Source organism: Gymnogyps californianus, chromosome 7 (assembly GCF_018139145.2).
Source record: "Gymnogyps californianus isolate 813 chromosome 7, ASM1813914v2, whole genome shotgun sequence".
In the NCBI taxonomy this organism is placed as follows: domain Eukaryota; kingdom Metazoa; phylum Chordata; class Aves; order Accipitriformes; family Cathartidae; genus Gymnogyps; species Gymnogyps californianus.
Window position 1 is genome coordinate 13693091 of NC_059477.1, and position 18646 is coordinate 13711736.

General features: G+C 40.3%; 1 protein-coding gene across 3 annotated transcripts; it reads left to right on the forward strand.

Annotated features, from left to right (window-relative positions):
* The first annotated feature begins 1184 nt into the window (after positions 1–1184).
* Positions 1185–10866, forward strand: STRADB (STE20 related adaptor beta). 3 transcript variants are annotated; one of them, XM_050900155.1, is made up of 13 exons: positions 1185–1207; positions 2135–2235; positions 3369–3425; positions 3769–3849; positions 4236–4335; positions 4968–5089; positions 5564–5672; positions 6187–6310; positions 6864–7035; positions 7448–7552; positions 7777–8006; positions 8582–8624; positions 9105–10866. In XM_050900155.1, exons 3-13 carry the CDS (start codon positions 3414–3416, stop codon positions 9255–9257), a joined length of 1251 nt encoding a protein of 416 aa, XP_050756112.1. In that variant the 5' UTR covers positions 1185–1207; positions 2135–2235; positions 3369–3413; the 3' UTR covers positions 9258–10866. The 3 variants fall into 3 exon arrangements, with proteins under 3 accessions (XP_050756112.1, XP_050756113.1, XP_050756114.1); XM_050900156.1 differs by lacking the exon at positions 8582–8624 and having other exon boundaries at positions 9105–9166; XM_050900157.1 differs by lacking the exons at positions 1185–1207; positions 2135–2235; positions 3369–3425; positions 3769–3849 and having other exon boundaries at positions 4238–4286.
* The last annotated feature ends 7780 nt before the right edge of the window (positions 10867–18646 follow it).

Here is an 18646-nt window from a genome sequence, read left to right on the forward strand (position 1 = left end):
AAATAAGCACGTATGCAACAGCCTACAGTTGAAGACTGTGTTAAAAAAAATAAAAATACAAGGATGCAACTCCACATAGCACTTTTTCACTAGGACGGTTGACAGAATAGAAGACATTTACTGACAGGTACTCTTACTACGGTTTAATCAGCTGATCAGAATGTAACAACGTGATTAAAAAGCTGACAGAAGCCAAAATCTTCTTGCCCTCAAATCCATATGTAAGCAGGACCACAACTAAAATGTCGTCAAGCTTTGCCTTCTAAGAGCAGTGACATAAACCTCCAAGGAGAGCCCATACGATTATGGGTACTTCTAACGCAGGAAGGAACTCTGGAGCACGCTGAAGGTCACACGAGCCACCACGCCTGCAGCCACAGCCACCATTCGCAGCCAGAGTCTAGCACCTGACTGCAATCTAAGCACATACATTGAACGGATAAAGCTTAACATGGTATCTGTCTACATTACCACCGTGAAAAGAGTTCTGCCAGCTCCAACACAAGAAAGGAAGAGGAATTCTTTATTTGCCTCCCCTCCCCGGAGGGTACACCACACGGGACACGCACGGCCGGCGGCCCAGGACACTGCCTCACGCTCAGACCCGAGCTCCTACGCCAGCCAACCGCACGGAAGCCGCCGCACGCCCACCGCGGCCCGCTCTACCTCAGCAGCCTGCGCCAGGCACAGCCGGTGCCCCAGGAGAGCCTGGGTGGTGCCGCGGCTCCGCGGGGAACGGCCCCAAGGGAGAGGGAAGGGAGGACGCGGCCCTGAAGGGGTTAACGCGAGCGGGCAGAGAGGGGGAGCTCGCTAAGTTGCCCCTGAGGCGACAGAGCCACCCCGAATGAGCGCCGAGCACCTCTTACCCGGCCCGCGCTTCCCTCCGGCTCTCCTCCTCCCCGCCGCCGCCCGAGGCCGACGGGCGACGGCCCCCCCATGTAATAAAGCCGCGACTGAGGAAGGACCCCGATGGCTTCCGCCCGGCTCCCGCCCCAGAACTACAGCCCCCGGCTCGCCGCGCGGCGCGGAGGGGCCGCCCGCCCGCCGGCGCAAACGACAAGCCCCACAATGCGCCGGGCTGCCTGGTGCGGGCGGCCCCCGCCACCCCCTGCGGCTCCGCCGGGGCTGGGAGCGGGGCGGGGTTCCGGGCTGGCGGCTGGGCTCGGCGGTGGCGCCGGCCCCTGACCCTGACCTCAGGCGGCGGCGGGTAGGAGCGGGCGCTGCCTCCCTGCAGGGCTTCCCGGCCGCGCTGGGGACGCCGGGGCTCGGGGCCGGCCCGGCCCTCAGCCCCGCTGCGGGGAAAGCCGGGCGGGCCGGGGAGGGGGGGAGCGGCGCACGCCGAGCTCGGGAGGCGGCCGTGGGGAGCGGCGCCGGGGCCGCCGCGCTGGCAGGGGCGCAGCCCTCTCCCGGCCGCCGCGGGGGGGCGGAGGGAGGCGGGGGCGCCGTTAAACCGCCGCCAGGCGCGGGAGGAGGCGGGGGCGCTGCGGGGAAGGCAAGGTACGAGTTTAACGGAGCAAGTGAGGAGCTCTCCTGGGAAGAGCCCGCGGGGCGTCGTTTTCTCGCGTTCCGTTACTTTTGACACGGACGGATCCTTTAACTCGAGACACACGATCGAGAGCAGCCTCGGTCACTCCAAACACTGAAGTGGGAGCTGCAGCCCAGCCTCGGCAGAACCAGAGTAACGTGCGTTCGCGGTACCTGGGCCTTGGGCTCCAGAGCCTCCGCACTCCCGCAGCTCACAGGCACGTTTTTCTGTTTTTCTTTCTCCCCTGCATTGCTTCTGCATCTGAAGCTTTGGTCGAGCTGGGATGAATGTGTCAGTTCAGCTGTGCAATACTGTCACTACCCACACTACAAAAAAAAGCCTGCGATACAGAAAGAAAAATGTGGAAACAGGGGAGAGGTTTATGTAGGGACACGATCCAAAACTGTATTGAAAATGTAAGCAATGTTAAACTACATAAGAAAAACAAAAATCTTACATTTGTAATGTTATTTGAACAAATGTGGATCATGGACATTTCTGTTGGCTGGCTTATTAAGACTTTATTCTTCAGCTTAGCTTTTGTGGTTTCATATTCCAAGCAACAGAATAAATTGTCTTGTATAATGGAATGAGGTATCTCCTTTCCAGGTAGGAGAAGGATGCTGTAGCCATTACAGTGCTGGCCAGTATCTTGAAGCAGCTGCATTTTTTTTTTCCTGCTCTGCCACAGACTTCCTCAGTGAAGTTGGGTAAGTCAAGCCCTGATCTTCTGAAGGTGTCCAGTACCTACTAAGGATCTCCTTTTGTCTCCATTTTTCATCTTTAATAAGTATTTCTTTACTTCAAGTAGATTTTCAGGGTAAAAATATTAAGGATTAGGAATGGCTTGGATATTTGGCAGTGGATGGAGTGGTGGGAGCTTGTTAGCTTTTCAGGAGTGTTGCCTTGATTAAATAGCATACATAATTTAAGTGTGGGATATAATCAAGCTTAGCTCCTTGATAAACAAAATGATCAGTTTCTGATATAGTACTTCACCTTTTTAAAGTTAACTTTCAAGCAATAATTACATATTAACATGGAACTACCTCCTGTAGCTGACTTTATGTGAGCCACCAAGTAGGATTCATCGTGACAGAAGACTTGCTTGTAGCTAAAGTAAATTAGCTGTTCCACTCTACACTTCAGAAGCTTTGATATGCTTATTAGAGATAGTCCTCTCTCTCCTCACTGCCTAAGCTTTCAAAGCATCAGACATAAAGTCTGCTGGAGGACTTTCAGAGTGGCTACTCTGATCTGTGAGGGAGTTTGAATGCTGATTCTGTAGCCTAAGTAAAGTGAAAATTATCTGAGTTGGTTGCCCTCTTTTTTTTTTTTTTCTTAAATCCCTTACAATAGTATTTCCTCTCTCACTTGTGAAATGTAAAGTGCCATTGCTTCTGGCTTGCTTTTTTGGTGAGCTAGTTCAGCTGCACACAGCCGAGCCGAGATCTGACTAGCACAGCTGTGCTCCTTCAAAACACAGACAATGATTTCTTTTCCTACAAACTGCCAAGGATTAATGAATCCATTCCTTTTTACTTTCTGTGCTTAGGCAGTTAACTTACAATTAAATTGTTTGTTCAGAAGTAGTAATAAGATCTCTAAACCCATGAATCAAAAAGGAAAACTTGAGTTGGAATGTATCTTGCATATCCTTAGTATGGAGTTTGAAATCCCTATACTGTTTAAAGGCTCAATAGAAGCAGGCTTTCCCAGAGCTGTAGTTTTGGTTTTTTGTGTGTGTGTTAAATGAGAGGAATGCCTCACAGTTGTGATTAAAGAGACTTATATTTATCACAGGTTTATGTACGATCTTACATTGCTACTTTAATTTTTCTAGGATAAATGGGTGTGTATGACTTTTCCCCTGATCTAAAGCGGTTCCATGTCTTGTTTGGTAAGTTTGTATTTAAAACTCTTTGGCAGTTGTACCTTGTTACCCAGTCATGCCTTAATGTGAAAAAGTTCTGGTGAAATGTCTTGCTTGAAGGGATTTCCACAGTGCTGAGATGTTTAAACTTTGTTGTATCAACTTTCAGTGAAGGAGACTGTTTAGTATCTCTTCTCTCTAGGTCTGCCATGTACGTGCTCTACGCTGTTTCTTAACCTCTTGCTTGACTGACTTGTAGCAGAAAACTTTCTGAACTCCTTCTTATAGGGGCTACTTTTGATGTTTTCCCACTGCCATGTGTAATAAATTGCAGCAACTCCACTAACATTCACTTGTTTCTGTTCTCAAGGACTGTTCCTGTATTCTACGTACACCAGTTGAATCAATCAGACCAGAAGAGCTATCTCAGAGCAGCATCCATGAATGCCTGGTAAGAAGAAAATAGAAACATTAACCGGCACCGTTAAATATGAAGCTGGTACATATTAAAAATAATCTCATTAGGGGGTACTTCTTAAAATGTTAACAGCAAAAATAACCAGAGTACTTTGGGGCTTCTACTTTGGAAGAAGACTATGGGTAACTAAGTGTTACTCTTAATCTTGTACCAGTTTAAAAACAAAACAAACACACACAAAAAACCCAGTAGTTCATTAAATTAAGTCTCAGTGTAACGGTAAAAGCACCAGCTTGAATGTTCTGACTTGAGTACTTGATCTTAGCATTCTAATTAATGATATTTCTGTGTTGATTTTAAACATGTAAATGTTTAAAAATTACATAGTCATTTTGAGAACTGTTTTTCCTCACTGTTAGGCTGATTCTGATCTAGCTTGGATTCCCCCATTGACAGGAAGGAATGAAATGGTATTTTGCTCTTCTAATGTCTCTCACTATGAACTCCAGCTGGAAATAGGTAACATAAGCGTACCTTAAAATATTTCTTGTTCCTGCGGATGCATGCTCTTAATAGATTATTGCTAACTGCAGTAAATATTAAGTTTGGAAAATGTATTATCAGCTGACTAGAACTATTCTTGTGTCTCCTTAGTTGAGAGATGTGCAGAACATTGCTTATGTTTCAGTAATCACTTATTTCAAGATATAACACAAATCAACAATTACCTGAATTTTTCTCTTGATGTTTGTGCATGTCAGTTTTCTAACTCTGTGGTATGTGGACAATAAATACAGCATTAAGTAACATCATGTCTTGTCATTTGGTTACCCGAGTTGATTGTTCTAAGGATGGCTGCCCTGAATCCTACTGTCCACGCATACGTTTATGTGAATATGCATGCTAAAAGTGTTGTTCATTTAGATGTATAATTGATACTCACAAATGTTTAAACACTTTTAGTTGTTCTAAAAATAGCAGAGCCATGCTTTAACTAATTTGCTGGCTATATTTTGCTGCAACTACTTAAGTTCTTGACATTCTTGAAGAAAAGGTCATGCTGCTATCAATTGCAATTTTAGAACTGTAAAAGAAATTATGTGGTGGATTATTATATTTTCCAATGTTAAGGTAGCCACTTCTGGTTTCAGGAAGGAGGTTCAACAACTTAACTTCAGTCTACCTTGCACGGCATACGCCTACAGGCATGCAAGTTGCTGTAAGGATCACAGACCTAGAAAATTGCTCTGAAGAGCATTTGAAAGCCTTACAGGTAAAGCAACAGCATTTCTGCACAAGTCTGATGAAGATAGTGATGAATACATACGAGGTTACTAAACGGAGATAGCCTTTGTCATTGTACTGGGTCATTTCAGTCAAGTTTTTCCTCCAAAGGAGTAGAATGTAAACACAAGGCATGTGTAAATTTGAGACTTTCTTTCTGAAGAAAGCAATTGACAAGTGTTTTAGAAATACTTCTGTAACTGTACAACTTTTTCTTTGAAACATGTTCTGTACTCTGTATTTAACACCAAAACTTCAGACTATGAGCAAACTAGATTTACTTCAGACAAATGCAATTATAGGCAAGTTATTTACATTTCTATTGCAAACTATGCACATCACCTGCAACTTTGTATAAATGCACACAGGGAACAGTTCTTTCTACTTATTACTGACATAGTTAATGCTCTTAGTAAGACTGTTGTCTTGTGGTTAACACATCCACTTTCATTTAATTCCATAGAATGAGGTGGTTTTATCCCACTTTTTCCAGCATCCCAACGTAATGACGCTTTGGACAGTGTTTACAGCTGGTAGTTGGCTTTGGGTCATCTCCCCATTCATGGCCTACGGTAAGAACTGTTAACTGCAATTTTGGAATAGGAAGAAGGGCTGATGCACTTTGGACCACATGGTCCATGAGAGGTTTTTTCTTTAAGCATCTCCTGTCTTGTAGAAAAAACAAACTTTCCCAAACCATTTGTTTAGAGAAGTCTTCTGTACATAATCTTCTTCCCCAGTGAAGACTGGTATTTGAACTGCATTAAATTGCACTTAGTCCCAACACGCACCATGTGAGGAATTGTAATTGGGAGATGTATTTGACTTTATACAACTTTGAATTTTGCCAACAGAAAACTTGTCTAGATTGAATACAGGTTTGGCATAGACTTTCACTTAAGAGAAGTATGACTTGAGCGTGATCTTTGCTTGATGGATGCATCAGTTGCATCCATGTAACTGTTCTTGATGCACCATAGTCAATATAAAGATGAGAATGCCGCTCTTGATGAATGCATACAATGAAGCAAGCATAGACAATTTAACAAGACTTGTTAGGCTTAGCTAGGTTTTTTTCACTTCCAGGTTCAGCTAGACACCTGCTGAAGACTTACTTTCCTGAAGGAATGAGTGAAGCTTTAATAGGGAACATTCTGTTTGGTGCAATCAGAGGATTAAATTACATGCACCAGAATGGCTACATTCACAGGTAGGAGAACGTCAATAGGTTAAGAATCAGATTACAGCATCTAGTTTATTAAGAATTTAGTTTCACTTCAAAACTCATTTTCAGCTTAAGTGTTGTCTCCTTCCTTTTTCTATATACCTTCTTATGTCAGACAATGCAGAAGCAATTTTTTTCAATACCAGCAGAACCAAGTTTGTAGAAGCTTAACAAGAATGGTATTCATACATTATTTAAAGCCAGTTGTTACAGGGATTATACATCTGTCTGACTTTGTCTCCTTGAAGCAGAAGAGAATCAGAGTTGTAGAAAGAGCTTCCTTACTTTACACCCTTTGCAGGGAAGGAGGGCCGTTCTCCAATTTCTGGCATTTTTTTCTTGCTGATCACCTCTCCTCTCTCTTGGGACTGTATTAAAAAGACAACTCATACTGAGTGAAGAACTTCCATGAAAATAATCTGCTAAATAGAACTGCACACTAACATCTCACTATAAGTTAATGAAATATGAAAGCCTTTCTACTCTAGTAGTGCTTTGAGTAATTCTTATAACTAAAATTTACCACTTTATGTTGCAGGAATATTAAAGCTAGCCACATTCTGATTTCAGGGGATGGGCTGGTTTCTCTCTCTGGCTTAAACAACCTCTACAGTTTAGTTAACAATGGACAAAAGTCAAAGGTGGTATATGATTTCCCCCAATTTAGTACATCTGTGCTTCCTTGGCTGAGTCCTGAACTACTGAGACAGGTTAGTATAAATTACACTTCATTTTTCCTATTCAAAGTTACTGGAAGTACTCAACTTCTAACTTAAGTCTGCTTGTAGAAGTGCAATGGAAGCTGTTGAACTGCAACTTTTAGAAAGACATAGATGTACTGAATTTGTAATTCTCCTAAAAACAACCAGTTTCAAAGCTGTTGGTAAGGTGGTGCTGTACTAAGTCTCTACCTGACCTTCCTGGAAACTACTGCAGATCCTAAAACTTGTCTTGAGTACAACCATCAGATTTCTGAACAAAGCCTGAGGTTTCACAATTTAATTGCCTCAATCCCATCTAGATTATGGGGTATTAGAATCTTGTCTTGAAACAGACACATGTATTTTTGTCGGCACTGCTCAATGGCATCAGTGATCCAGTACAGTTTTCTTTCTCTCACAGGATTTGTCTGGGTATAACATGAAGTCTGACATTTACAGTGTGGGAATCACAGCATGTGAATTAGCCAATGGACATGTTCCATTTCAAGATATGCCTCGCACTCAGGTATGATGCTAAACTCTATTTCTACTTCAAAACACTCTGAGCTTTTTTTGTTTTACTCAGAGAAACCAGTGCTATTACTGCTGAAATGGTGGCTGCTTTTTGTTATTTCAAATAGGCATGCTTCTTTCTACATCAAATAATTGTTCCATTCCTGGAGTTTCACAGCTTGCCTGAGTAGGTTTGGATAGCTGTTGAACTCTTATACTGCTATTCCTTTCTACTAGATGCTGCTGCAAAAGCTGAAAGGTCCCACATATTGTCCTTGGGATATAAATACCTTTCCCCGTGGGGAATCCAGGATGAAGAATTCCCGATCAGGTGTTGATTCTGGAATTGGTGAGAGCATGACACGCACAATGACCAGTGAAAGACTACAAATTCCCTTTTCCAAAACGTTTTCACCTGCTTTCCACAACTTGGTAGAACTTTGCTTGCAACAGGACCCGGAGAAAAGGTAACCTTCTGGTGAAAACTAATTTTCTGTCACTTCAATCAGACCAAGTATAGCCCACAATTCAGGATACAGTAATTAGTTGAATACTGTTAAAGTCAGAATTTCAGACCAGAAGTACTACGCAAAACACTACACTTACCTTTGGTTTTGTGACTTAAGAATTATCTTGTCTGATAAAGGAACCATACTTTCAAAGTTGTTTGGCCCCTGAATTTCTTGTAATATGAATGTACGTTGTAACAAGTAAAATTAATTTTTAAACATGCACTTTGTCCAAGAAAAAAACAGAAGTCTGAAGTATATGTTTTCAGTACTACGCCTCTTCTGAATGAGGCATTAAATTCCTTGTTAAACAGAAAAGTGAAAAAGCCTTTAAAAATAGATTTCTTTAGTAGTGCCTTCACTACAAATTGAGGCATAGAACGTAGGAATTTTGTGCTGCTTTTCTTATGCTTCACATTTGTCCTGTGGATGAAAACCCACAGAGCTGAAATTGATTTCTCAGTTTGGCCCATTTTCTAAAAGTAGTATTTTACTTTCCAAAACATAATTATATTGTTCATTTTATGATCCAGGCCATCAGCAAGCAGTTTGCTTTCGCATACATTCTTCAAACAGGTGAGTTTACTACATTTTGTTAAATGACACAGCTATAACCTAAATAAGCCACAAAATACTAGAGTTGGATTACAAAATAATTAAGTTAGCTGGAGCCAAAAAACATCCTGTAACAGCATATCTGCTTCAGACTACTTTTTTTTTTTTAAACAAAATGGTATTGATAGAGTATAGGAAGCATAAGAGTAATCCATTTCCCCTTTGATAAAGTTGGTTTAACTTAACTAAAGTCAGCCTAACTAATAAGAATAATGGTTAATATTCTTAATTTAAAGCAGAACAACTGCATAGCTAATGTAATTAGTGTTGAAAGACTAACTCAACTTACTCTAGAGCAAGGAAAGCTAAACCCCTCATCCTGTTACTTTCAATATTGTAACATGCAAGAACATGGCTCTGATTTCACATGCTTTTAATGAAGTCAGATGCAAGGTTATGTAGACTTATGTGCAGCTCTGCATTAACTTTTCTTCTTTCTAGATAAAAGAACAAACACAGAATTCACTACTGTCTCTGTTACCACCTCCTATTCAAAATAACAGATCAGAGTTCTTGGCACTGCCCTCAACAGCAGTTGAGACTGAACTTCGACATATTACTGCAAATCAAGATGATACGGACTGGGAATTCTAAATAAATACCAAACAATCATACCTCTCCTGTGCTTCAAAGAAGGAAAATGTGATTTGTATTTGCTGCTTTAGTTTGTATGGTTAAAATACAATTAGACAAGGTATACTTGAAAATGCCATTGAAGTGGCCATATTTCATTAACTACTTCCTCTGTTGGCATCATGAAGTGCAGCGTGCCTCACTTTCTGACCATAAGGAAAACTGTATATAGAGAATGGCTGAATGCTTATGTTCCTCTTTCAAAATATTTCTTAACAAGAGAGTTCCTGCTGTAATTTTTCTTACTTTATACTGTATTTTCAGCTCATATTGCTGCAGTCCACGTGCCTTTCTGAGTTCAGGCTTGGGTTTTGTCTGTGACCTTACTTAAACAATCTATTTGTCTTTTCATTATCACCCAGATTATTTTAGTAAGGAGAAATCCTCCACTTCCAAGTCTAAATTTGAAACTGCACAAATTAGTTGCTTATGCAAATAAATGTTTCTCTTTTCACACATCCCAAAAGGCATTTTTCTCACTTGATGTGCTGTCATACTTGCCAGAAGTTAGCTATGCATCATTTTTCATGCAGTTCTAATACTGTGTGTTTCCCAAATAAGTTAAGCTACTTGAAAATGTGACTCATGCTCTTGCATTTGTCTACATTCTTAGTACAAATTTATGCTTTTGCATCTCCATTTATTGTTGTGCCATTTTAGCAATCAATCTGAGGACCTCTTACTATGCAAAGTAAGTCTCAAGTTATAACAGGTACGGGTTAATTTTGAAGAATCATATTAAATAATCTAAGTTACTGTACATATTTTTATTTATACTGTATTCCTGTTCACCACCAGAACTTACCAGAACCTAATACTGTTTTCTGAAAAGGACAGGCAACATGCATTAAACTTCCCTGGCACTGCTGCTGGCGAACAAGCCTCTTCTGCAAGCCACAGTTAAATTCCCAGGGATAGATTCAGCCATAAGAACTACCTAATAAACCCTGTAGGATCCAAGTGAATTTATCTGTTCTAAGTCAGATGAAAAACTGCCTTTCTTCTCCCTACAATTCAGTAAGTTCTCATCTCATACTGTACCAGGCAACTCAAGTTGAACAAAAGCAGCTTCTTTTAAAAAAAGCTGCATATTCTCATCGTCTTTTAGCAAAAGTTGTTGTGTCCCAAAGCCACTAGTACTTTACTGATGTAAGTTCTGACTGTAGTAAAAATGTATAAATAGATATCGAATGGATATATTTTAAATTTTCAACATAAACAACATTCCACATTAAGTCTTCAAGTTTTACATAGCTGAGCCAGTCTGCAGCCAACCTTGAGAATACTGTTTTGCCAGCAGCTTCACTACAAAGCCCTGAAGACCAAATGACCAAAACGCAAGCCTGAGACAGACATAAAGTTCTAAATGACCACATTAAAGTATTAACAAAAAAGTTGATTCTACTCGTGCTGTGAAGAGAGCTCTATATTTCAAAACCTAATACATGAAACTTAAGATTAAAAACCTTTCAATAAACTTACCCTATCTGTCTCCATTTATTTCTGTAATTCTTGTACTTCTATTTTCACCATAGTCCAGTCATACTAACAGCTGCTTGTTACTGCAGGAAGGAAGTTTCATATTTATGTCAGTCATTAGGTAAGAAAACAGTTGTCTAAACTAGAAAATTACTCTGATCATAAAAATATTAATAACTTAGGTACTCTTAGAGAATATATCATTTTCATGTGAAGCCGATGTTCTTAATTCTTAACCACTAAAAATTTTGACTGTTTTCAAATCAAATACATTATATAGCAGCTACAAGTAACTTTTGACTAACAGTACATGTAAAAACCAACTCAAATAAGTGAGAACACACATAAAGTTGTACATATTTTAATTACAGACCTCTGAATAAACATTAATACTCTTTAAAAAAAAACTGCAGAAAATTTTAGGCAGCTTAATTGCTAGTATTTGCAAGCTTCTCTAGAAACAACAGTGCCCCACCCTCTCCTATAAAAATGAACTTCGATACTAATAACAAAGTCAGTATAAATCGATTTAAACAACCAGGTGTTCCAGTGGAGTTACTTTGCTGCTGTCTCCTTCTGTGGAAAAATTTAAAATTACTCATTTCTAAATACTGGTCCAGCTTCTGTACTGACAAAACTTTTAAGAAGAAAATGAAGTACAGTTTTGTACATTAAAAAACTCGCAAGTCTTTACTGTTAGAACTACTGCTTTTCAACAACTACAGTATTTTCAAACAAAAGCAATTAAGAGGCACTGTGACTTCTAGTAATTAAAGTAACCAGAAATACTTGAAACTAGTCCCTCGATTATGTTTGCTGAAAGGTTTGCTGCAGTTTTGGTCACTAACTGTGATACTTTATTAAGGAATAATGCAAAATAAGAAATATTAGTTAACATAAAAAAAAATGTATAATCATCATATTGTTAAGGAGGTTTCAACTACCTGTCACTGAAAAGTAGTTCTTGGAAATAACTGTGTTCTACTGAAAATCTGAAGTTTTTGCATACAGTTAGTCTTTTCAAAATCAGATTCATGATCTGTATTGTTAAGATTCAAATTGCAGACACTTTCTATTCCAAGCTGACATAGTTCTAAGCACAATAATTTTTTTTTTTTTTTAGAGCACTTGTTTACTCACTTTTACTCATACCAATTATGTGTGTTATCAGCATATGAACCAGAACTGAGCTTGGACTTGAAATTTTCAAGTATCTTACATTTAGGCTCAATGTGAGGTATTTTCAAAGGGGCTTATAAAACTTTTATACATTTGCAAAATCTCATGGCCACTGAAACAAATTTATAGCTTGATTAGTTTTGCAGTACTTATGAAAATAACACAAGGGTTTTTTTGCTGCCACCTTTCTTTGTGCTAGCGTTTAACAACATAAAATAATGAAATACCTGTACAACAGAAAACTTACATCAATTAACATTATCCTTTAATATATGCTGAATGCTGTTGAGTTTCTTATTGTTTTGGTCTGATACCACAGCAGTTTGTGAATGACTGAATGGATGAACACAGGAAAAAGTGTGATTTACTCAGAATCAACTTGATCTGCTGTATGAACTACTCTAAAGAGTCTCAATGCAATAAATATCCATTGAAGAGATAACAATTTCTTCTACTTGATGCTATTAAGGAACAAAAGTAAATATTAAAAAAAAAATATTATCGAGTTTTACCTTACTTCTCTATTTTCCCCGCCCCCTCCTTCTCCTCAAGTGCTACGAAAGCAGGTTTTAGCCTAGAGGATTAGTAAAATCATGGGAAAGCATTTGAAAACCATTGTTCTGAATGTCTCCGATAAGAGGCAGATACCTAAGTAGGTGACTTACGTACCCTGTCTTTAACGCTACTAAGCAGCTTTGCTAAAGTATATTAGGTTGTCTAACAAACCTCTAAAACAACTAAGCTAGCTGTGATGACCTGTCCTGATGATGGTCATCCCTATCCTGTATGAATGAGGACAAACTACTAAAATTCAGAGATACTACACAACACATCCAGCGAGACAGACCACAAAAGACTGTGAGTAAGAACCATACTATGAAATAAAGCTATTTGATGTAACAGACCAGTAAAGACTTAAAGATTTAAAAAAGAAAGCACTGAAAAATTGAGGTGGTCTACTAATAAGCAGCTTGCAGAATAACATTTGGTATTTAACATAATTAAACCTATCCAGAAACTTGAGATAGGATGAAGGAAAGAATATTAGGTTTAAACAGGTTGCTGTGGAAACCTCCATCATTACCAAATGAAAACAACTGATTCTGCTCCATAAATTAGTTACATAAATGAATGTTACTTATCTGAAAGTCCCATGACGTTCCTGAAAAATGCCAAAAAAGCCTGTATGAAATTAGCTGCAATTGAGTGGTGGTTTTATTTTTAGGTATGATTACAGAATATGCCATTACTACTGGATTTACCGACAAATCCAGATTCATGGAATCTGTATTTGTCCTATTGTGAAATCCACCTGCAATAGAGGAGACCACTAATACAGGCTGAAATCTTGCCTAGCGGTCTTAACAGTTTAGGTTATGGCAAAACAAACTGACACACTAGTAATAAAGTACAAAGTAAAGGAATATTACATCAAAAATTCCTAGGAAAGAACTCTGTGAACCTTCAGAGTGGCTGCTTTCGCTCACTGTAGCTATAATACTGTAGTTAATGTTGATTAACCACATTAGAAAAAATCCACTTGAAAATATTTCCTTTCCCACACTTTCACATTTCTGAAATGCAAGAGATTCTTGCTAGCAGAAACACATTTTCCATCCAGGTCATTTTTTCTTGCAGTGGTCTGGTCTCTTTGCCTAATCCACTAGCCTATCATCACATCAGTTAGCTTCAATTCTGATTAAGATTGCACAGTATGCAACACCTTATTTTGTATGACCAAAGCTGGAAAAGCTATATAACACCTGTTACCAATCCAAAGATCCACTGAACTGTGAAAACACATTAAATGTTGATTAACACATTACAGTGAAAGATGCAATAAAGATATTGCAAGAACATTATTATTATTAGTATTACTACTTCTTCTTCTTCCTTCTTCTTTCTTCTTCCTTCTTCTTCTTCATTATATCTTTTTGTCATCACAACCTGGGAACATTATCTTTCCAAGTGAGATTCCAAGTAAGATTTTCCTTGCCTTCTCACTTTTCTTTGGAAGGGCATTCTGGATTCACATGTCATTTCGGGGTGTCACAATTTCCAGTAATAAATCTTGGAGTATTTCACAGAATTCATCCTGTTCTTTGGATTGATTTCCATTCGCTCTGCTTCAATGTTTTGCTTCTCAAATTTCAAGCTGGTAGTATTTCCTGTAACTTTACTAATAGAGGAATCCAGTGATGCAATGTAAGGATTTACAGACTGTACTCTGGAGGTCTCTTTAGCTGACCTACAAATATGGGGAACCAGTATAGGGTCTAGCAGAATACAGTGGCTGACTCATGTTCTCCTGGAGCTCCTCCTAAATCATGTATTTTTTCTTAATTTTATCAATAAAAAAGAATATTCAGACTTCACATTCAGTGACAATGTATGTATGCCTAAACATATTAGCTCTAAAATACTTTATCTAGAAGCTATTGCCCTCTATCTGTTCCCTTCTTGATATATCTCATAACTTACTAATCAGATTTATTCTATTAGTAGTAGTAGTAATAAAATGTAATGTACTAACACACAATAAGGATAGGAAATACATTATTAACAGATTTTAAAGGATTCCTGTGAAGCAGAATATAACAGCTACACACTCACAAGAAAAGGAGTAAGTTAGCACATTTTATTCAAGGATCTCAGTCACCACTATCCATGATTTTAGCAACTCTTTTTAACCACAACTTAATTCAACCTACCTCTGGCATGTAAAGGGAAGACGAACAATTCTAACATGATAGTTTAGAGCAGAAAGCAAACAGTGTCATATGGGATGAAAATTATAGGGAAAATCTGCAGGAGCATCGACTAAACAACTTGTCCTGAACAAGACTGATATCTCAACCCTTCAAAAGTGTAATCTATGATGTTTACAATGAGGAGAGGGAAAAAAGGCTAATTGCTCCAGCCATGTGGAAGCAATATTTGAATCAAGAAAAAATTGCAAACTATGGCTAGCAGCAGCACCTAAGCAGCAGTAACAGTCGATGAAACAAAAACCTGAAAGCAGCACTCAAAATTCAAGTGACATCGTGTAGTCCAAAAACCTTAGGCATGTTTTCAGACAAGTTCATCTTTACTAGTGGAATTTCCTGATACATATAATAAGAATACTGTTAAGGAGAAAGCAAGGAACAGAGGGATTGCTGGCAGGATGCATAGTTTTTCCTCTGTTTTGTCAAAATTTACATGACATATGGGTCAAGAGTATCAATGCTGAGTTTATCTACTACAGTTTATTTTAAAAGTTTGTTTACATTCTGATATCAATTATCTTTCTAGTTCTCATATGTTTGATGTCAATTAAAAGAAAAATATTCTTACAGGCAGATTTCCTTTTGCCCATGTGAAATCTGGAAAGCCACTTGTGGATGAGTTTTCTTTAAATGCTTTCATGGTTTGAGGTAGCTGCTGTTCTGCAGCAGCAACCATCACAGACTTGTTGAATGATTTGTTTGACTGGCTGTCATGTTTTTTTTCCTGCTCCGCTTTCAGCTTCAAGTTTTCCTTATTATGGGAGAACACAGATGATTTTGAATCCTTGGACCCCACAGCATGTGATGTTGAAAGAGCTGGTTCAGCATTCTTTCCATGTTTCTTCTTGACACATCACTAGATTTCCTCAAACTAGGGTTTTTTTTTCCTTCTTACATTGTGTACTTGTTAATATTTGACCCAGATGCTGGCGGCACGGCACGGCACATTTCTTAAGAGCCTTACTACATCGCTTGTCTTTGGACTTGAGTCAGCATTTCTTGACGACTTTTCTTTTTCCTCATGCTCGGCTTGTAAAAAGACACATTTTGGGCAATTTGCTGGAAAGGAGAGCCATGGCCTGCAAGGGTATTCTGCCTGAATAATAGCATCACAAGCATTTAAAATGGAAGAAGAATTTACTGTTTCAGATATTTCTTCTTGCTCTTTTATCATGAGACTTTTGTTTTAACAATTTGAAAGTCTTTTGACTGTGCTATTTCTTTTTTCAAAAGTGGTTGTTCGGGGTTTTTTTGTTTGTTTTTGTGGTTTTTGGTTTGGGTTTTGTTTGTTTGTTGGGGTGGGGTTTTTTGTTTGGGTTTTTTTTCCCAAAAGTACATTAAACTGTTTTTCACTGTGTAGGTTAACTACTACATCTATCAGTGAGTGTGGAAATTTATCCACAAGATTATCTTGCTTTTTTTTTCTTGTCTCTGTATCATTATCTGTCTGAGGCCTGCCTGTATCAATCTGAAAAGCCATGCTCTCTTCCATTTTATTGAATACAGTACAGGAAAATGCCTTAGCTAGGGAGGAGTCTAAAATTTTTTAAGTTTGAAGAAAAGATTACATAAATTTAAAATACAGAATTAAAACAAATAGTTTTGTTCGTGTGTAGGAACATATGGGAATTTTTTCTTTTTGACTGGGTTTCCTGTTTCGATTGCAGCTACGGGATAGGCATGCATTGGCTGCCACTACCAAATAAAGGGGGACGGAACAGGCAGAGGAATTCAGCTCTGTTCCCATTAAGAACGAAGTCTTTTCATCCCCAGATGAGGCAGGGATGGAAACTAGGCTATTAAGCAGGCAGGCTTCCCTCCTTGCTTCGCTTTCACAGGCACCCCAGCCTGCCATGACACCCAGTAAGAGGAAAGAAAGACCGTGCCCCGGCACAACGGTACAGGATAAAGCGGCTCCCTTCCCCCGAGCCCGTTGCGGCCGCGGGGGGCTGACGGGCCCAGCCCGCCCACCGCCCGGCTCCCCCTCTCCCGCGGCGCCGCCCGCGCCTCGAAGGCCAGCGTGCCGCCTTGGCTCGGCCCCCTCCTGCTTGAGGTCGAGGGACTGCGGCCATGGCTCCCCGGCGCGCAGGAGGGAAAAGGCGGCGAGCAGCGGGGGCCGGCTGGGGGCCCGGGCGGCCCCGCCGCCTCCTTCAGGCCGAGTCTGAATGGCAACCTCAAACCTCATCAATTTAAATATGCATATACTCAGACCCTCCCAAAAAGATACACTGCAAAGGCAAGCCTGGTTTGAAATATTGATCCCATTAAGTTCATTAACTTAATCCCTGCTCAACCATCTAAACAAACTACTGTATTTCACAATGAGAACGAATCTGGCTCTTGGCTAGCATCGCGTTGTCTAAGGAATACTTGGAAGGCCAATTCCCAGTAATAATGCCAGAAATCAAACAATGATGTTATTCAAGTTTTTCCTGTACTGATGTGATGCCTTAGCCCAGTTTTGCCTGAGCTCCATACTTGGAGGGCAAAAGGACACTTCTTACCATGCCAACGTGACAGAAATGTCAAGCAGCAAAGAGAAGGAGTTATTAGTCTCATCTTCAGGAGCTCAACAATTCTGTAAATCAAACACACCACATCTGGAGAAAGTGTGGTAGCAACCTACACGGGAACACTAAGGAGCGCCTCATCCCCCACCTCCTGCAGCCAAATCATGACAAGAACCTCCAGGGCAACACTGAAGGGGAGCGGCACCCTGAATCTCTCTATTTTAATGTACAAGGCAGTGCCAGCCAGAATTTAGCTCTACAGTTTTGCAAAAATACCTACACAAGAGCCATAACAATTTACAAAAAAGGTTAACAGCTCCTTCCCAGAACGCGGCCAACAGCTGTGGAACATCTTTTAATTCTGGTAGAACTCTTTTTTCCCCCCACCCCCAAGATTACCACAGCATTTAAAAAATGTCATGAACACTGAATTTTTGAATTCCTTAGATTTGCTGGATGGGCATAACAGAACTCAAGTCCTCAACAGGGCAGCAGCAGCAGCCGCCCTAGTTATTCATGTTCCCATCCTTGTTTTAAAGCAACTCAGGTAACAGCATAGGAAGTTACTGGCTCTTTAACATCCCCCTTCAAGTCTTTCATCTGGCTACTCTTAACTTCACTACTAGAAAGTGGAGTAATTCTCCAGGGAACTTTGACAACTGCACACCCTTTACAACCACACTTAGACACACACATTAAATAAAACAATGCAAAATCAATACATATTAAATAACATATAGAAATAGGTTTGGGGTTTCAGGTGATACTTTCTTGAGAAATGGATTTCAAACTAGCTCTTGTCTAGGTCTACTCAGGAGATTGTTTCATCCTGCAATACATCCGTATTTATTCACAGCTGTGATGCTTTCACTTTGCCACTTCAATATAAAAGAAAAAGAATGTTGGCTATCATGATCAAAACCCACCAACTGCCACTATTACTACTACATCACTACATAGAAGGTGGGTTGCTGCAGAGTTTTTCTTTTGCTTTAGTAAGCATTTTCTCGTAATTTTAGGAAGAAGTTTCCCATTCCATCCTAACACAAAACAACAAACATCCTTTTGGGGGAAATCAATCTCTAACAAAATAGGTAGAAGTAGGAACTGTGAAATCCGGTTTCGGCCTTCGGCTTTCGAAAAGGCGGCGAGCAGCGGGGGCCACGTAGCGGCCCCGGGCAACCCCGCCGCCTCCTTCAGGCCGAGTCTGACATGGCGGCCCCGCCACCGCCCCCCAACGGCCGTTACGCGCCCCGCGCGCGAGGCGCCTCCTGCCGGCGCAGCGCGAGGGGGCGGCGGGCAACGGCTCTGGGCTGAGGTGGAGGGAGGGGTACGAAATGGTCAGGCTTGATCGGTAAGAAATGGACCGGAGAGGGGACGACGACACACAGCTTGTCCCCGACAGGGGGGATCA